This window comes from Chroicocephalus ridibundus, chromosome 20 (genome assembly GCF_963924245.1).
Source record: "Chroicocephalus ridibundus chromosome 20, bChrRid1.1, whole genome shotgun sequence".
In the NCBI taxonomy this organism is placed as follows: domain Eukaryota; kingdom Metazoa; phylum Chordata; class Aves; order Charadriiformes; family Laridae; genus Chroicocephalus; species Chroicocephalus ridibundus.
This window is the reverse complement of record NC_086303.1, coordinates 6,786,124-6,805,233: the sequence shown is the minus strand read 5'-3', so window position 1 is coordinate 6,805,233 and position 19,110 is coordinate 6,786,124. Positions and strand designations below refer to the sequence as shown.

General features: G+C 48.3%; 1 protein-coding gene across 6 annotated transcripts in view; it reads left to right on the top strand.

The window, feature by feature from the left end:
- Positions 1-2,775: 2,775 nt before the first annotated feature.
- The window catches only part of KCND3 (potassium voltage-gated channel subfamily D member 3), a 128,375-nt gene continuing 112,040 nt past the window's right edge, over positions 2,776-19,110 (top strand). Inside the window, exons 1-2 of one of the 6 annotated variants that reach the window (XM_063356833.1) lie at positions 2,776-2,909; positions 8,124-9,308. In XM_063356833.1, the coding sequence (XP_063212903.1) occupies positions 8,200-9,308 (1,109 nt within the window). In that variant the 5' untranslated portion in view covers positions 2,776-2,909; positions 8,124-8,199. Of the gene's footprint in view, positions 2,910-2,945; positions 3,258-3,305; positions 3,496-4,210; positions 4,306-4,475; positions 4,644-8,123; positions 9,309-19,110 lie in introns of those variants that run through there. The other 5 variants (XM_063356835.1, XM_063356838.1, XM_063356832.1 and 2 more) reach the window with 5 other exon arrangements.

Sequence of the window (19,110 nt, the reverse complement as noted above, 5' to 3'; positions counted from 1 at the left end):
GTAGATATTTGTCACTGGATTTATAGGACGAGATAGAAAGTGCCTTGTGCCTTCCTTCACGCATTCGCTTTTAGACGACCCGTTCTGTGCACGTGTGTGCTGTGGTGAGAAGCCCACGAGATGGATGGGTGAGGTTTTGGAGAAATGTTTGCCAGAGCGATGGGCAAACGGAGCAACAAGCAGGTAACCTGCTCACTCTTTAAACTTCGGTACAACTCGCATCCTTCAGGAATCATATAGCCATTTATAACATCTATACATTCTGATAAATTACTTTTTGTCAGTAAATATTATTACGTTTCTTTAGATGGAAACTGGGAACACAGAGCTCAAGAGACTTAGCCAAGGTCTGGGAGAGTTTTCGAGAGACGCGGAGATACCCTCAAGCAGCTGTGTTTTCCAGGCTGTTTCAATCCCTAGGCCACATAGATAATTTTAAGGTTACAAAGACTGACTCTTTTGTATAATCATATTAATGATCTGTCTTTAATCTGCGCAGGCATTTTCACAAGCTTGGATCCAAAGCAAGGAAAGTGTTGGCACAATCTATAGGACATAATCAGACTACAAAGCTAGAATGTTATGGCAAGCTGTAATTTCGAGCCGGGAAGCTGGCGTCGTTACTGCCACTGTCATTACAGAATGCTTATGCAGCACGGCCACGAAGTCAACGGGATATTTAGATACAGAATTAATGCGGGACAGCACCCAGTGTAAAGAACAAACACAATAAATAAAGTACACTATAGAGGCATAGGTTATCAATACAGAAGAAAATAGCGGGAAAAAAAATCAAGTGAACTCTATTTAATATTGATATTTAACCTTGCATAATTTATTCCAATTGTTTCTCTGCATACGTGGCTTGTTTCAACGCTGGCAGGTTCTACTTTTCAGTAATAGAATGAGAAAAAGTTGTTCAAAAAGTTTTAATAAAACCTATAATTGGTGCAGTAGAACCTAAGGAGATATTCCTAGAAAGGGAAAGGCAAAAGGAAAGAGCAAAGGAGAAAGAGGGAAAGACAGAGAGAGTTAAAGAGAGAAGAAGAGAGAAAGAAACAAAGAAACAAATAAAGAAAAAGAGAACTAAAAAGAAAAAGAAAGAGAGAGAAGAAGGAATATTTTCACGTCAGACTATCTGCAGCCAGCTTGCTTTTGACTTTCATACTCTATTTAAAATTACAAAATTGGGAGCATTGAAAAAGAGTTCCCAAATTAGCTTTTTAATAGAGATCGGAAGTTAAAAGGGGGCCGAGTCATGGGGGAAAAGCTATTCCGAATCACAGCCAGGGCAGAGGCAGCAGAGTGAGGGCAGAGCACGCCTGATGAGAGGAGAGTCAGGGAGTTTTATGAAGTGATGACATTGTAAATCACAGAAAAATCTCGTATACCAGTAAAAGCCAAATGACATTTCTGGTTTTGCTTTCTTCTGAGCATCTGCAAGAGGAAAAGAGCAAGTGGAGATATACAAAGTACTTTAAAGAGAAAAGCAGTTCTGAAGACATCTAATAAAGATGGGTTCTGGATGCTATGATTTGCTTAAATTCCTACAGCCACTGAAAGTTTCTCGTAGAAGTTTTAGGATTCACTTTGCACGCCAAGCGTCCAGCACACAACTATTAGTCCCCATATTCTAAAGATTATAACATGTTGTATTTGCATAACCTCATTAACTAGTCTGCAGTCATTGTAATGCAGCTTACAAATATTACCGGGGGAAATTGTTGTGCGGGAGGATTACCCAGAACCTGACATTCAGAAATTAGTATTATTTTTTAATAATTGCATTGAATTATCAGCAGTTAGACAACGTTGAGACGCTGAACCGAACTGATCGGGGTTCTGGTATCAGAGTTTCCAGGTCAGATTTTCCAAATCAGACAATCAGAGAATCACAGCATGCTTTGGGTTTGAAAGGGACCTTAAAGCCCACCCAGTGCCACCCCCTGCCCTGGGCAGGGACACCTCCCACCAGCCCAGGTTGCTCCAAGCCCCGTCCAACCTGGCCTTGAACCCCTCCAGGGATGGGCCAGCCACAGCTTCTCTGGGCAACCTGGGCCAGGGGCTCGCCACCCTCACAGCCAAGAATTTCTTCCTCAGATCTCATCTCAATCTCCCCTCTTCCAGTTTAAAACCATTCTCCCTCATCCTATCGCTCCGCTCCCTGATAAAGAGTGATAGAATCATAGAATCATCAAACTCCAGGTTGGAAGGGACCTCAAGGATCACCTGGTCCAACCTCTCTTGGGAAAAGCCTGGGCTAGACAAGACGGCCCAGCACCCCGTCCAGCTGAGTCCTAGCAGTGTCCAATGATGGGGAACCCACCACTTCCCTGGGGAGATCATTCCAATGGTTGAAATCTAAGGGTTGAAATATTTGAGGATTTGAGGGGTCGGTGTTCTATTTTTTTTTTATTTTTTTTAACAAGGCCTTGGTTTAAGAGCTCGGACGAACGGCATGTTGTAACGTAGGCGCACAAAATCACCTGGAAAACGGGCCCTGGTTTGTGGTTTCCCCGTTTCCCCTATTTCAGAACAGCAGAGCACAGCGGACACACACAGACAGACACACACACACACACACACACACACACACACACACACGCACGGCTGGGGGTCTCTGCTGCCTTCGCCGATGCAAAGCCCCCCCCGGGCTATGCCGACCCCCGCGGCCTCCCCGCTCCCCCCCCGCGCCGCGGAGCTGTCCGCCGCCGCGGTGCTGATCGCCGCGCTCCGCCGCCACCGCCCCGCGCCCGCGCACTCCGCGCCGCCCCGCGCAGCCCCGCGCCCGCCCCCGCGCCGCTCCGCGCTCCCGGCAGCCGCATGGCAGCGAAGGCGCTGGGCGGGCGGCCGCGGCCGGGAGCGCCGGGCGGGCAGGGCGAGGCGGCGGGCCGGCGCGCTCTGCGGAGGTGAGGGGGGCCGCCGGGAGGGCGGGGGGACACCGGCACCTGGAGCCGGGGCGGGGGGGACACCGGCCCCGGGGGAGAACACACCGGCCCCGGGGGGGAGCTCACCTGCGGGCGGGGAGGAGGCGGCCGGCGGCCCCGGGGGAGGCGAGGGGCAGGAGCGGTGCCCCCGGCTGTCTCCCACCCCCGCGCCCTCCTCATCCTCGCCCCCGCTCCGCGCCTCTCCCGCCGCCTCCCCGCCCTGCGGCCGCGCAGCCCCTTCCAGCCCCCGAACTCCCGGCGCCGAAGTGCGATACCGAGCCGCGGAGGGAGGCGAGGCAATGGCGAGGCAGCCGCGCTCCTCCGCTCCACGTACGTATCCGTACTTTATGGAAGTCACCAACTATCGCTGCGGCGCATCAGTCACTGCCGGGAGCTGCCCGGCGGAGCAGGGCAAGACCGGTTTGCTCTGATGTGGGCTTATAGTTAGTTATTTAATGGAGATTCGCCGGCAAACAGCTAAACGGGCAAGGATGTCAGGTCTCCGAGCGTGCGGAGTCCAACTTCTGACGGTGGATGAAAGAGGGATGCTGAGGTGGAGACAGGACTGGTAAGAGCTGCCAAGGAGCACGGCAAGCGAGAGCAGCAGGACGAGGGGGAAAGGTGCTGGGAAGGAAGAGGGGAAAGGGAGAGAGGAAGAGATCGGTTTAAGTCTGAATTATGTATTTTAATTCCTTACTGTAGCCTCCTGCCCTGGTTAAGGCGTTGGTTGTAGGTTTGTGATGCTGGAGGAACGGCTCATTTTCTCGTACAGGAGAAGGGACCTCTCCTGCACGGTCCCCGCCTGCCCGAGAGCCAGGGACACAGAGGGAGCTCCGGGAGGGACCAGTGAAGTTCATCCCATACTTTTCCCCCCTTCAACCCCCCCCTTGCCACCGCTGGCACATTAGCATGCGGGGTCGGCTCTGCTGTGTATTTAATGACTCCATTTGCCGGAGTCTCCGTTAGCTCACACCGTCAGTCCCCAGCCTCGCCGCCCAGTCTGCCTCCCTGGGGCCAGTGGGGCCAGCTCCTGCTGCCCCCACCCCAGCAGCTCCCCGGGACCCGGGTCCAGCTGGGCTGGGCAGCCAGAGCGAAGCTCCGAGCGGTCCTGGGAGGGGAGGGGGCAAAATGAAGCAGGCTCAGGCGAGAGAGACTCCGTCTCGGCAGTACTGAGGGAGAAGCTGTTTAGTCATCTCTCTATATATACTTTCACAATGATGATCACATTTACTGATTGCTTCTGACTGCGTTTAGCGAGGGAGTCAAGAGGCAGGCAGCACAGTTCACCTTTTATCCTGAGGAGTGACTGCTCCCTCCTCCTTCCAGTTCTCCACATTTAGCCCTACTTTTGGGTGCCGAGAGCATCTTCCCTTGCCAGGTAAGGCATCGCCGTGAGCCGGCAAGATGGGGCTCTCTGGGCTGACTGGGAGGGAGGGGAGAAGTTTGCACGCATTTATCCTGAGCCTGTTGCTTTTGCTCCTAAATCTCTCCAACGGAGTGAGGGAGTGAAGGTTTTGCAGAAAGTTTTATTATTTGATGCGATTGCGAAGGGAAAGGACTGTGTGACTGAGAGAGGCTACCGAGGCTTTGGCTGACGTATTTTGCTTTAAAGCATCTTTGCTGTCTGAGCCTGACCCAACAAGGACAGGAAAGGAGAGAACGAAGGATCTCAAGGCTCTTCACTCCCATCAGCAGTGTCTCAGCAAGGAGCTCGCAGTATGTTTATCAGTCGTATTTTAAACCGTCCCTGCCTGCTTCTAGAAAGGGAAACACTAGGAGATTTCTGTTTTGTTTCTGCTTTCATGAGACTACGAAGAGACATTTACTAAGTGTGGCATTGCTGGTGGGAGCTACTGTGGTAAGAACCCGCCGTTTATCTCTTGACCCTTCAGGTGACTAGAAACAATTGTTTTCTAAAGTTTTCCTCCAGAGCTTTCCCGGCCCGCCTCTGCCCGTCGGGTGTTTGTTTGAGCCGGGGATGAGACCCTGGTGCCAGGAAGCGGCTGCAGCGCCGGCGACCTGCGGGAGCCAGGGAGGGACCCAGATGGGCTCGGGAGTCCTGGGAGGGCGACAGGGGCTCAACCCACGGGCTTTTCTATGAGATTTCCGTGCACCACTTCACTGTCCTCATAATTAGCTGAAGAAAACAGATCCTTTTCTCTATAGATGTTGAGTTTTTTAAATCAGAAGGAGGCAAATTAATTTCGTGTACCAGGTTCTAAATGTCATCAGCAGGGTACCGATCTCTTGTTAACTAGTTCCTCAAATTGCATGCAGAAATTATGGTAATTAAAATTAGAAATATGTGTATAGCTAAATATATGCTTGTTAGAATTGAAGTGTGTCTGTTTGCTACGCGGGCTGAAGAGACTCTCTCGACTGTACAGTATATTTTGAGCCCGGCCAATTGCTTTCCAGCCTACAAAGACTGGTGAGCAGTTACCCAAACCCAGGCACACAGAAGAGGAGGATTCTTTCCACATTCTGTAGACAAACTAGTTACTTCCTATTTTTTTCACTCAGCTCAGTTTGTGCAGCTCTGAATTACAAATCCAGTCCTAGCTCTCTCCCAGTTTTCTGTCTCTTCTTTTGGGGAGGGTGGAGTTCCAAGGACTCGTGGACAAGAAAAAGCAAAACCTCTGCCACAGGGGATTTCATGACTCTTCTCCCTCTCAGTCCTCCAGAAAATTTCGAGCTGCAAAAGTCTCCCTTTTTATGTATTTTGAAGATCGAATGGGACAGATTGAATGCAACTTTGAAAATTAAGCTGCGTGCACTAAGTTTTCTTAACCAGCTGCATCTCTTGGACACAGGGAAATGGAACATAAACTTCCACAGAATACCCCTCTCCTGTCCATTCCATAGCTGAGATATTTATAGCTTCCCCACATCTACCGCCAGCATGGAAGGACCCATTTTGTCTTTAAAAATTGATTTTGAAACGTGTAAGTCACTTATGAGTTACCAGTGTTTTATTAGAACAATTATATGTCAAGTATTTATAGTGCCTCAGCAGCTAATGTAGGTAACCTGGAATTTACAACCAAAGTTATAAAAGTACAGGAGAGATTTCTAAGGAGGTTCCCCTGAGAAATCAGGGGAGATGAGGATCCAGTGTACTGTAGCTGGTCAGGTCACTGAACGTCGCCAATCAGTCCTGGTAGAATGACTGTGGTGGTGTCGCTAATTGAAATTAAAAAGCAGAGAAGGCAGTTTACCAGCAGGGAAAACAGGAACAGGATGCATTAGCCTGCTCTCTTGGTTATTTGCCTGTATATATTTGGTGATTAACGAACGAAACGGTTCTTATCTTGCCGCCTCCTGTTTTGCAGTCCTGTTCCTAACGCAGAGTTTCGTAGAAGTTAAAAGATCCAGCACTGCTGGTGTAAGAAGCGGGCGGCTGAGCCCCGGGCGTCGCTGCTCGGCTACGGACCGGGTTCGCTCTCCAAGCGGGCAGAGAAAGTTCGCGGTGCTGGGCTCTGCCTCTCCCGCACAGCCCAAAGAGCCCCGTCTCCCGCCTGCCAGCCTGGCACCATCACGCAATAAATTCCCTCTTTAGGGGGAGAGAAAAAAAATAGTGCATAGTAATATTGAACAGTTCTTTATAGGAAAATATTGTGGGATGTTTGCTCCGGTGCCATGCGAATAAGCAGAGTGTCTCCTTGGGATAAGCATCACTATGGATTATTGTATGTTTCGTAATTACAAAAGCTCTTCCAGCAGCAGTAAGATCCTTGCACGAGGGATCCCAATTGTCCTTTAGATAGTAAAATTGCACAGAAAGATACTCCACATTAAGGTGATGAATGTTAATGCGCCCTGAAGAGGAAGAGCATTTCTGTGAGCAGTTTAGTCATTTTCACCCGAGATTGATTCCATCATTTTTTATTCAGTATTTTGATGGCCTGTTGAAATCAATAATGCTGCAGCCTTACTGGCTGGAATGGCAGCTTTCATATAATTATAAAACTTCAGAGTGAAACTGCCTAGAAGGATACCACGTAGAGGATACAATTAAGCTTTGAGGGCCTGAGTCAGTAGAATCAATGGAATTTCCATTGATAAATTGACTTTTGATAGGGCCCCTAATGCATCTTATATGATAGCGGCACCTTTCTCCAGATAATTTTATGGTAGAGTTAGAAAAACAGGGAAGTGAAAGTAAATACAAGTTAAAACAAAAATTAAATATTGTAAGAACTCCGACCAAAGACCAAAAAGAAAAAGAAAATCCTTGGCTAGATCCAATGACTCTAACTTCAAGAGAACATTGGCTGAGGATCTGGACAACTTTGGATGTTTTTCATCTAAAAATCAAGAGTGCAGCGAACATATTTCCTTTCAACCTAATAGTCCGTCAGTTCTTCAGCTGAAGGACTTCAGCCTCTGTTAGCTCGGAAATAATCAAGGTATCTTCCTGCTGGAATAGAGTTGTCCAACTTTGGAGGTTTCCCTCATTCTGATGTTCTTGGTACTCCGTTGGTAGCTTAATCTATCAGCTTTCACGCCTGGGATTCAAGCTTACTGTTGCTCGGGTATTCTGAGCAATGTTTCCCTTAAATTTTCCTCTGCTCTGGTGGAGGATGCAATATTTCACAGGAGTAAAACCCATCTCTAAATAAAAGAGACCAGCAAAAAACTGCTGCTGAGGCCAGGTCTTTAATTGAAGGTGGAAGAAAACTAATGAAAAGCTGAGATTTTCTGTTTCTTTCAACTGAAAATGTTCTTAGTGCAAGATTCATTACTTATTGAACTTTTTAGAGACTGGAAACCCAGCTCAGTCCATGTTTTTCATGGCATGCAATTTCACTGGGTGAACAGCAAGCTGATTTACTGGAGTTCCCAGCTCTTTCTTGACAGCTGTAGTTAAACTGATGAGCATGAGGCTTACACCTGGGGAATTATGGATTAGTCTTGTTTGTAAGGAAGCAAATATAAATTAGTGTGTTTATGCTACTTTTAAAATGCTTTTAATGAGGAATCATTTGCTATTCAAAATTTCAATCTATAATAATGCCATAACCCCGCTGAGCTGATTATCATGTGCCTTGTTTAACATCATTCTTCAAATGGGAGAAGAGGGCAAGCCAGTTGTTTTAAATTCTTGCGTACGTACTGCCACCTGAGCCTTTACCACAATGGGGCAAAACACCCCGCTTGACTGTGTGTTGTGTTCTTTTTTGTTCTGTATTTTAGATGGAACTGATCTGACTTGCAGCAGGTCTCAGGAGCAGCCTAACCATCTTCTCCAGTAACAAGGCCTGGGGTCATCATGGCAGCAGGAGTAGCAGCATGGTTGCCCTTTGCCAGGGCAGCTGCCATAGGATGGATGCCAGTGGCCAACTGTCCCATGCCACTGGCTCCAACGGAGAAAAACAAGAGGCAGGATGAGCTGATCATTCTCAACGTGAGTGGCAGGCGTTTCCAGACCTGGAGGACTACACTGGAGAGATACCCGGACACTCTCCTGGGCAGCACCGAGAAGGAGTTCTTCTTCAACGAAGACACTAAGGAGTACTTCTTTGACCGGGACCCTGAGGTCTTTAGATGCATCTTAAATTTTTATAGAACTGGCAAGCTGCACTACCCCAGGTACGAGTGCATCTCTGCTTACGACGAAGAGCTTGCCTTCTATGGCATCCTCCCTGAAATCATTGGGGACTGCTGCTACGAAGAGTACAAAGACAGAAAGAGGGAAAACGCGGAGCGGCTGATGGATGACAATGACTCAGAAAACAACCAAGAAGGGTCCATGCCATCCCTGAGCTTCCGGCAGACCATGTGGCGAGCCTTCGAGAACCCCCACACCAGCACCTTAGCCTTAGTCTTTTACTATGTCACCGGTTTCTTCATTGCTGTCTCTGTGATCACTAACGTGGTGGAAACTGTCCCTTGTGGCACGGTGCCTGGAAACAAGGAGCTTCCATGTGGGGAAAGATATGCTGTGGCTTTCTTTTGCTTGGACACGGCTTGCGTGATGATTTTCACGGTTGAGTATCTGTTGAGACTCTTTGCGGCCCCAAGTCGCTACAGATTCATTAGAAGTGTGATGAGCATCATTGACGTGGTGGCCATCATGCCGTACTACATTGGCTTGGTGATGACCAACAATGAGGATGTCAGCGGAGCCTTTGTGACACTAAGGGTTTTTAGGGTTTTCAGGATTTTCAAGTTCTCTCGCCATTCCCAAGGCTTAAGAATCTTGGGCTACACTTTGAAGAGCTGTGCCTCCGAGCTTGGCTTTCTCCTCTTTTCCCTCACTATGGCAATCATCATCTTTGCAACTGTGATGTTTTATGCAGAGAAAGGGTCCTCGGCAAGCAAATTCACCAGTATTCCTGCTTCCTTTTGGTACACTATTGTAACCATGACAACGCTGGGGTGAGTATTACTTTTTCTTTTACTGAGCAGCAGGCAAGCATGTGCTGGGAGCTTGACTTCAGTTCCTCCTAAGCATTTTCCTGGGTGCGTGTTCGAAAAGGGGCTGGAACTGTTAAGGGCTTGATTGTTCTTTGCCTTACAACTTCTGCAATTTATGCTTATAAGAATTTGTATAAAACAGAAAAAGCACTTACACCCACTTGACAAATGGTTGGCACAATGGTAAATGAGTGCAGGAGGCGCAAGGCTGTGGAGCAGCAGGTCCTGTTTCGCGCTCCTTCTGCAGGAGACAAAAGTTAACATGCGTGCAAGGGAGCTGGCAACAAGAGCTGATGTTTTTTTCAGACCTTCATTCGAGCCACAGATTTTACACAAAGTTGCTGATGTGTATGTTGTCTCTTTTCGCGATGTCGGTCATTGTTTCTTCACTTGATGTGCCAGGAACTATAGATTTGCTGAATTCCAATGGTATTGTGGAACACTATGTTGAAAATAGTCGGTGATCTCCCGGACGTGATGTGTTTTTCACTTAATTGAGCAGGATACGGGCTTCTTGTCTGTGTTTAGTTGTGAGTTTAAAAAATAATATGAGTATGTTGTAGCAGTTGCAGTAGAATTTCAAACATTCCCACAGACAGGTACAAAGATAATAATATCAAAGCAAGGGGAATGTAGCCTGGAGGGCACTTTTCCCCCTTATACTTCATTTCTGTCTTACAGCTGTTTCTACTGAGATTATAGATTTGAGCTTCTGTTGCTCTGAACTAAAACCTTTGTAGCAGAGTGACCAAACCCTCACCCTGGCGGGGTTATGTAAAAGGAGGGAGGAATCACAGGCTGCTGCTGCCTCGGGCAGTCACCAAGTTATGATCGAAGGCAGTCTCTTACTTCCACACATCGGAACAATATACCGAGTTTATAGTTACTTTGCAAAGAGTTTTCCCCCAGAGAGTTCACACAGGGTAATATTCAGATGTAGACAATTCTCATTCTTGTAATACAGTGACCACTTTTTCTCTAAACTGCTTTTGATTTTAAACACTTCTCTGTGCCTATTATACATGACCAGGCTCACAGTAGCACATTTAAATTATTAAAATCATAATTCAGCTGTCAGAAAGGCGCAGAATCTGAGCATATGACAACTGCAAGTCTGAATTTCTTCATTAAGTGAGAATGTAGAACATGTTTGTCATAGTCACCAGAAGATCTCTTTTTCCTCCTTTTTAACATCTAAGCAAAGTTTGCAAGTTCCTATGGCAAAAGTTGAGGTCTTTACCCTGGCAAAGAAGTCAGAGCTTGCTTAGAAATCAAAGCTGGGCTTTAGATCCCAGTGCTCTACCACCCTGTGGCTCAGCTGTCCATATTCTGACTGGTCCGTGCTGGTCGGTTCCCACCCTCCTGTCCCCACCATTGCAGCTGAGCAGCTTCAGGGACAGAGGACCACCTGTCCTGGGTGGCTTGTTCGCGCGGCCTCTCCACGGGGGAGAAATGCATGAAAATACAGTTCTGTTGCCTGGTTCCTGCTTAATAAGGATCACACCGATCGTTCTGTCTATGCTTATGCGCGTTCACACGTACGTTGTTATATCTTTGTGACAGGGAAGTTGGGGTCAAGGGAACGTTCAGTGTTGCTTGGGAACAAGCCCTCGCTGCGAGCCCCGCGCGGGATGCGCGGTAGCGCCGTTGCGTCTCTGTTCCCGACAGGGCACTGACGGGGTCTGGTTCGCTTTCCCCTTTCTGAACGCACGGATAGACAAACCAGAGTGCTCCGGAGGGCTTCCAAGTGTTCTCAATCTGTTGTAATCACACAGATTATAGATGAATGAGTGCCTTTAACGAGTTGACAAGAATTTAAGAAATTATACAGTTAAACACAGCTTTGTAAGAGCTCACTGGAAAGAGACCTATAAAATGCTGTGAAAGCCTTAAAGCTTAAACTTCTACTATTACTGATTTGGGACTTTTGCTGCAGGATTTTAATTAAAATAGGTGTCTCTAGCAAATAGTCTATCAGCTAAGTTCGGTGTCATATCACAGGCTTACGAGAAACTCAGAAACCTTGGTAAGAGCAGACCCCGGAGAGCCCTGTGTCCCCCTGACAGCACCGACCTGCCCACGACCGGGCTCCGGTACCGAGCGCTTCCTTATGCAGGCACCCGAACCCAAACACCCTCCACCGGCTTCCCAAAACCAGTGCCAGGAAGAGAGGTTGTTACCGTGAGCCACAGAAACCTGACTCCTGCCAGAGCAGCTCGGCAGGGCCCGGCCGGAGCCCCTCGGGAGGCACGTTGTGGAGCTGCTGAGGAGGTGGCGGGTCCCAGCTGAGCGGGCACAGGGACGGCGCCGGCGGCTCCTGCGACAGCTCTCACCCGCCCCATGGCATCGTGGCACACGAAGTCATCACCTCTAGAAACAAAACTTTTGGCCTCAGGTCGTTTGCACCTTCCTGACTCCCGCCACATCCCCTGGCCCCCTTCGTTTCCCCATAAATCCTTCAGTTTTGACAAACTGGCATTTTCATACAATATTTCCTATATGTCTCTCTTCAGAAGTCGTTTCAGCATGTTTGGAAGGATCTTGTTGCTAATGAGAGTAACTGGCAATTCCTGTTGCACCGACATTGCCAAAAATGCAGCCAAAGTCTCTCACGTGCTTCTTAATACACCAGACTCTGCCTGGTTGGTTCTGCCAGTTCGCTCTCTGCGTGTCGGCAACGCTCACAGCTTTTACAAACAGCTGAAATATTTTCTGCCACTTGCCTTTAAAAATTCAGCCAGCATTTAAAACAAGAAATTGTAAAGCAGAATGTTTTTAAACTCAAGTCTATGCACATACGTATTTTTTGTTTTGAACACTGAAACATTCAAATCCAGATAAGTGAACATTTCCCTGACACTGGAATTTGCTTGTGACAAAGTGCTTTATAGAAGTGATTTGGAACACGCAGGATAACTTTTCCCATCTTATTACATTAAAAAATGTCCATTTATATAAAAGGGAAGGTTTACTTACAACAAAGAAAGAGGGCGAGCATTAGGAAACCATTAACTCTCCTGCTGGACTGTACATCAGCTGCTGTTATTCCAGATTCCTCAGGATCTTTAGGATACAATTGAGTTTCCAGACTGACCCATAAATGAAAAAGCAATAAAAATGCATTTCTTCTTGAAGGTGAAATGCCGTATAAAATAGACTAAGTGCTGCTTTTGGTGGGGTTACTATGCAAGTGGGTTCTGAGAACGCCAGGGCAGCTTGCCAGCTCCTTGGGTAGTGAACAACCCGCGGAGACAGGTACAACCAGCGCTTCTGGGATGGGAAACAAAGCAAAGGAATTCAATTACACTGACCCTGCATCCCTCATCCCTCTGCTGTGCTCATCAGCCCTGGTTTAACAGAGGCTGTTTTTAATTTAGCACGATTTAAATTTTGCTCAGGAGGATTTATAATGAAAGCATTATTCTTGGGTGCATCTTAAATCAATCTGAATTACTGAAACAACTATTCAAAATTAATTCAAAATCAGCTATCCAATTCATGCAGAAACATTTTCCTCAAGCGGCCAACAACTACCCATCTTCTCTCTTGGCCTTGTCTAAAACACCAATACAATAAATATTAGCTTTGCCAGCACCTTTTCTTTGTTCTGCGGGAGGTTTTCACCCCCAGGACCCTCCATCGCAACAAGGCAAGCGCCGCCGAGCGCGGGGCTGGTTCCCACCGTCACCATCCGTGTCCCTGGCTTGGTCTGTAGCTAACTTGATACGCAATAGCCACCAGATTAACATCTACATAGAGACAGTTTAATTATCATAAATTTTGTCACCTTGTTACCAGCGTGTTGGTTTTTTTCACTTTTAAATAGGGTTTGGTCGTGGAAGGGGCAGCCTCATGTTTCGCTGCCCATCAGCAGCATCCCAGCCACGGCTGCGGTACGAGACCTCCCTTGTGCCACTAAACCCCACACCGTTTTTGCCCAGAGCGCATATTTTTCTAAGCTTTTTATAGCTGTTTTCATTCCACCTGACAACAGCAGTATGTTTCCGACTCTCGGGCAGTGTCTGCGACCTGCAGCGTAGGCAGCAAACTGTAGATGGGAAAACCCAAGTGCCACATCTCCCTGCGCTGTCCCAGGGCGTGGGGTGGTCCCCAGGGCTCTGCAGAGCGTCTGGGGGATGCCAGAGCCCAGCACAGGCACCCAGAGCAGGGGGGGCAGCACCCCCACCCCACCCCAGCTGGAGCAGACTGGGGCAGAAAGGGGGAAAACCTGCAGTGCATCCTGAGGGAATCGGCACCGCGATCTTTGGGCTCTTTGTGTCAATAAAGCAGCAGCCCCAGAGCAAGGAACAGAGGTTATTGATGGGTTTTGTTCTGCTGTGAGCTTAGGGACGCGCTGAGGGATTTTCTATTGCCTGACGAAGGCCGAGCTCCCACAGCTCGGCGCCCTCGGGGTGGTCCCAGGAGAATCTGTCTTCTCTCTCACCGTCGCCCTCACAATTTGCAAGAACATAATGGTTTGGAGAACACTATCCTTCTTTCAGATCCGGCTGCCCTGGTCAATGAGTTTGAAAGATACACATCAGTGCACCTGGACAACACAGTCCTATCTATATAATTCACTTCAGGAACCAGGTTAACGCTAGGAAGTCAATAAAACAGACGCGCTGGCCTGGTTATGTCAACAGCCTGATCTAGAGCAAGACCTGAAATGCCTTACAGTTTTTATTAGGCGAGTGCTTAGCGAGCAGGGACGCGGGGGCAGCGGTCTGTCCTGGTTTGTCTTGGTTCCAGCTGGGAGCCCGTGGTTCTGCAAAACGCGGGTCAGAGAGAGCGGAGAGAACTGACACCCGATCGACTCCCCCCGAAAGAAACATCCTTCCCGGTTTTGCTTATTTCTTGGGCTTTCTTTTTTATTGGTATTCAACCACGGACAAGAAAGGGGATGGAACTGAAGTAGTGAAATAGCACGGGAAACCCTTGCTGCCAAACTGCCGACAGCTGGACGAGCGTGAACTTAGCGAACACTGACGGCGCTTCTTGCCGAGGCTGCCAGCTCCCGCGCGAGCGCAGAGCTCTCCGCAAAGCGTTGAAACCGCTCAGGCTGATAGTAACCTTCATTCACCCTCCTTCGTGCAAACCAGGAGGAGTCTGCAAAGTAAGGAAAATAATAAATCATCTCTGGAGCGCTGCCATTCCCGGGTTCTCCGGAAAGATTGCTGTTTGGCCCAGCAATCATATCATGCGTGTCAGTACTTCAGTAACTGCCATTACACTGAATCAGAAAAATTGCTTTAATAGAAACACTACTTTGCATATTTAACATCGGCGATGGAAAGATGGATGAGATGTGGGATATTTCCTTTGTAAAGCAAGGCGCTAGAGTTTCATCACTCTCCCCATTTCCTACACAGTCAACAACTCGTACGTCCACAGCCCAAGGAACTGCTTGAATTTCATATACAGAAAGTCCAGTCAAACAAGGAACTGATGGAGCTCCACAAAGAAGCCATTTTCTTCAGCTTTCGTTCTCTCGACTCCAGCTTCATCTTATATGAAACGTGTATCAATTTTCTTACCCTAATGGACCTGCAGCTATTGTGTGCAAAATGCCTTTGGATCAGAAACTACAGACGGAGCCTTGTCCCTTCACTGTCCTGATGCAAATCTCAGACAAGCGTCTCGTTTTTGAGCTATTTGTTTTCAACAGAACCCCAGAAGTATTAAAATACCTCCCTTCATTCTCAGAGCAAGTGGAATTCACTGGATTTTTCTCTCTCTTAAAAAAGACAAATTTATCCATCTTTAGGCTTTTTGTGGCTTTGTCTATTTGTAATGATTGCACAGATGTGCAAACACACCGTTTTTGGCGTGCAAGACAAAATCACTTTCCTTTAAGGTAGACTCATTGTGTGAGAAGAGAATTATTTTGAATAAGGCCAAGTAACGGCACTGGCTAAAATTATAACGTGCCTGCTAAATTTACCAATGGAAACCTTGGCAGAGACGCATCTATAGCAACTGAGTTATGAATTTTTTCTAAGCTCCTCTTTCGTTCCCCCCCTGCTTCTTTCTAGCCTGCATCACAGTAAGTGCCCGAGAAACACAGATTAAAGATAACGTTGTATTTTCATTGGAGATGAAGGGAAGTGATTGGCTTGCTGACTGGATCTGGGCTATTTTTAGCCTCATAAAATGATAATTTCATAACAGCACTGACCCAGTAAAAGTAATTAGTTTACGGAGATCAGCCGCAAATAAGGGACAGAGTAGCCGCTGTCAGTCAGAGAGCAGGGAAAGGGGAAGTGAAGTTAAAGGCCCTGCAACAAATTAGCCAAAACTAATTACGTCTCTTGGCCGATTACAGCCCATGCAGCTCTCGGCGTGCCCTGGGGAGCCCCCGCACGCCCCGTGTCCCTGCCGGAGCCCCCCTCGCCCCGGGGACGTTGCCTGCGTGTCCATCGCCGCCTCACCTCCACGCGCCCACCTGGCACGGGTACGGCACGGGGCGCCTGAAACGCGAAATGAAACTCCTGCCCCGCTTTAGCATTAGGAAAACGACATGAGACATTTTATCGCAATTTCTTGAGGGATCTGTGCATTCCGGGCGGCCGAAGCCGGAACGTGGGGATACCAGTGACTTGGAGCGGTTTATTTCTAGGCTGTAGCAGAGCGTCCCAGGCACCGTAGTGGCACCACCTCATTAAAAAAAAAGACAAAAAACTACAAGAAAGTGTAAGATAAACAGGGAAACCCTTCTCAGCCTAGCATCAACCAGCATTCTCCCCTGCCACCCGTCACACTTACAGCTGGACTCGAATCCAGGCACTCGCCGTGAACACTAACGCTGTAATTCAGTCTGGTTTCGTGGAAGCCATGTACCATTCGCATTTAACGCAGGCCGTGTCCTCCTGCCCTGCATCCCAGCCCGTGCAGACGCACACAGGGACGGAGCTGCCAAAGTGCGTTACCAGCGGACAGAGCAGGTTTATCTATTTTTAATGCAGCACAAGCCTCAGCAATGGCGACACCCCAACCCAGCAGCCACCTTTGCGCTCCCCGTGAAGCGCTGCCACAACACGGTGGCCCCGGCTGCTCTGGAGCCCTCCGCAGGGTGCTGGCACCGCGGCGATACCCACACTGAGCATCACCGCTCGCAACAGCTGAAGAAGAAAAGAGCTACAACCAGGTCATTTATCCATTGCCCTCCCACTCCAGCTGCTTCAACATCCAGCACAGAAAAACTCTTCTGTCAAATTCCACCGCATCCGCTGTGAATTTATTAATATTTTCCTTCAGTGCAGGCAGAGCGCCGGGTGTTTTTCCCATGGAGCAGGAGGACAGGCAGGGTTCAGCCAAGCTCTGCCTTCTCCTGGACAGGCAGAGCCTGCAGAAACAGATTGTGCCTATTTAACTATTTACCACTGCTACATTAGAGCACATTCAAGGGCTGTAATTCACCTCTTAAAGTTACAAGTAAGTGTGGAAGAGTTATTTTAAAATCAATATCTAACAGAATGCCATTGTTCCAACATTAAAACCTGCTGGGAAATTACTAGGAGGCATGTGGCAAGTCAAATCACTGCCTGCCAGAGGAGGAAAGAATTCATTACTCCCTTAAAAGGTGCAAGTCTTTACGGGCTTTTTGTTCTGGTTTGCAGCCTCAGAAATGATGCTGGAGCATCTGGCTCTTTCTTTCCCTCATTCTTTCGTGATTTCACCCTTTTGTCCTGGCTCTACATTGTGGCCTTGTCCTTACTTTCTGCGCGGCGCCGCGAGGGGTTCGGGTCTGGGGACGAGCGCTGCGATGGCATTGTCACCGCCGCCGCTCCTCCTGATGGAGCGTGGCACTCTGCGTACGAGCTCTCTCTCACCTATAAAAGCATCTGCAACAACAACGACCCCGAACTGGGCAGCCACTCAAAGTCATTTTCCAGCAGCTCTTCCCCGCGCGGGTTCGGGAGGGCCATTGAGCAGATCGCCTGGGGAAGCCTGCTGCTTTAATCTTGGCCTGCCATCTGCGGCAAAATTAAAACACAGATCAGCTTCAGCTTTTTGCCTTCAGGACTTTGCGAAATTTGGCTGCTGTACATCCCCAGAAAGCCCTTGAGAAGGGCTGTTTGCTTCTGAAGAGAGTAGTCCTGCAGAACCAGGCTACGGGTCCCTGAAACCTGAGCCTGAAGGAGGTGCAGAGGTCTCGGCGCAGCCGTGGGGGGACTCTGCTAATAACAAGGGCAAATAATTCCAGCGACAGTCTTACACGTATGGAGGGAAGCAGCCGCTGTCACGGGACGTGCAGCACGGAGGGGTTTGGCTGATGCCCGGCACCCAGCCCTCGCCGCCGGCAGGAGCCAAAGCTCTCGGGTTCGCTGTTACCAGCTCCCGCTAATCAAACACCACCTCCTCAACACGGTGAAGTACCCTGAGCTTGTCATTACGGGTAATTATTTTTCACGTACTTGCTGCTTTATTCTTTCTGCGCATGTGACTCCCCTTTGCCATCTAAAAGACACAAAGTGCTGCTGTTCTTCTCATCCTGCCTGTAGACACAGGGTGTCACATCAGATGTGAAAACAGCAGATGATAAAATCTTGAGTCACTTTCAGCCTTTAATATTTAAATGCACAGCCCTGAGATAACAAGATTTCACCCCACAACTAGAAAGCCCCTTTATTTCTTCTCTGCACTAAGGAAAATACTTCTCACTATTAGTTAATTCTACTTATTTTCTCACCCGGTTGCCATAATCCTCACTTCCGTGTCGGTACGCTCGGTATGCTCGACGAGCACTTTTGGGCTGTAATTTGGAGACAACGCAACATTAACGGTACACACTTTTCTCTGTATTTGTATGACCTGGAGCACGAGGGAGCCATCCTCCTTAAATATTAATTACAGTCACTATGGCAAACCCAAAAATAGCACTTTATTTTTCAATTGAGAAGGATAATGCAAGCCAGCTATTCTTGCAACCTAATGCTTGGCAGACGGCAGCTGTCTCCAAAAGGAAAGCTAAACCGAGAGAAAGCGGCTCTGAGCTGCTTTCTCCTGGAGTCCAGCTCCATCGGTGTCTTCCTTTGGCTCAGGTGCGCTCTCTGAAAGCAAACTCCATCATCCTGTCCCTGCTGCAGCTCGGCTCCGTGCAGAGCGGTTTCTGAGCGTGCAGACTGCGTTCTTCTGGGCAAAATACAGCTGGACGGTGCACTCCAGGAACGCAGCTAAAGTGCTCTTACTGCTCGGGGGCATTCAGTGCAGGGACCAGAGCAGGACCAGACTAAAATGAATCCCCTCAGAGGTGCATACAGTAGGGATGCTCAGTCCCCGCACCAGCTCAGCCCCGTCGACCCGCGCTGCCTGCTAATGCAGATATGATCTTATTCTTCCCCTGCTATTGATTTCAGAACTCAATCATAATCCCGTTCTAGTGTCTTTTGAGGTTCACATAGTATCTTGGCCTTTTGTCATCAATGTTAAACTGAGAAAAGCTCCACTTGCTTCTTTCTGCCCCTTCAGAGGGAAGACAGGAGTCGGCTGTTGTCGATTTAACGGACACCTCCGATACTCCACTGCACGAGAGCCTTTTTCTAGTAATCAGTGCCTGAAATGAGTAGAAACAGGACTTAAATTTACCACTTTGAACATGAATCAATGAAGCTTTATTGCCAACACACATCCTTCACTGTCACACATTTCAGTTGTGCCGTTGGTTCAGGAAGATTTAAAACACCGTCTCCCACCCAGCTTTGCACCTGCGAGATATCCTTTTTATCAAGCTCCCTCTCTGATCTCTGCATAATTAACCAAA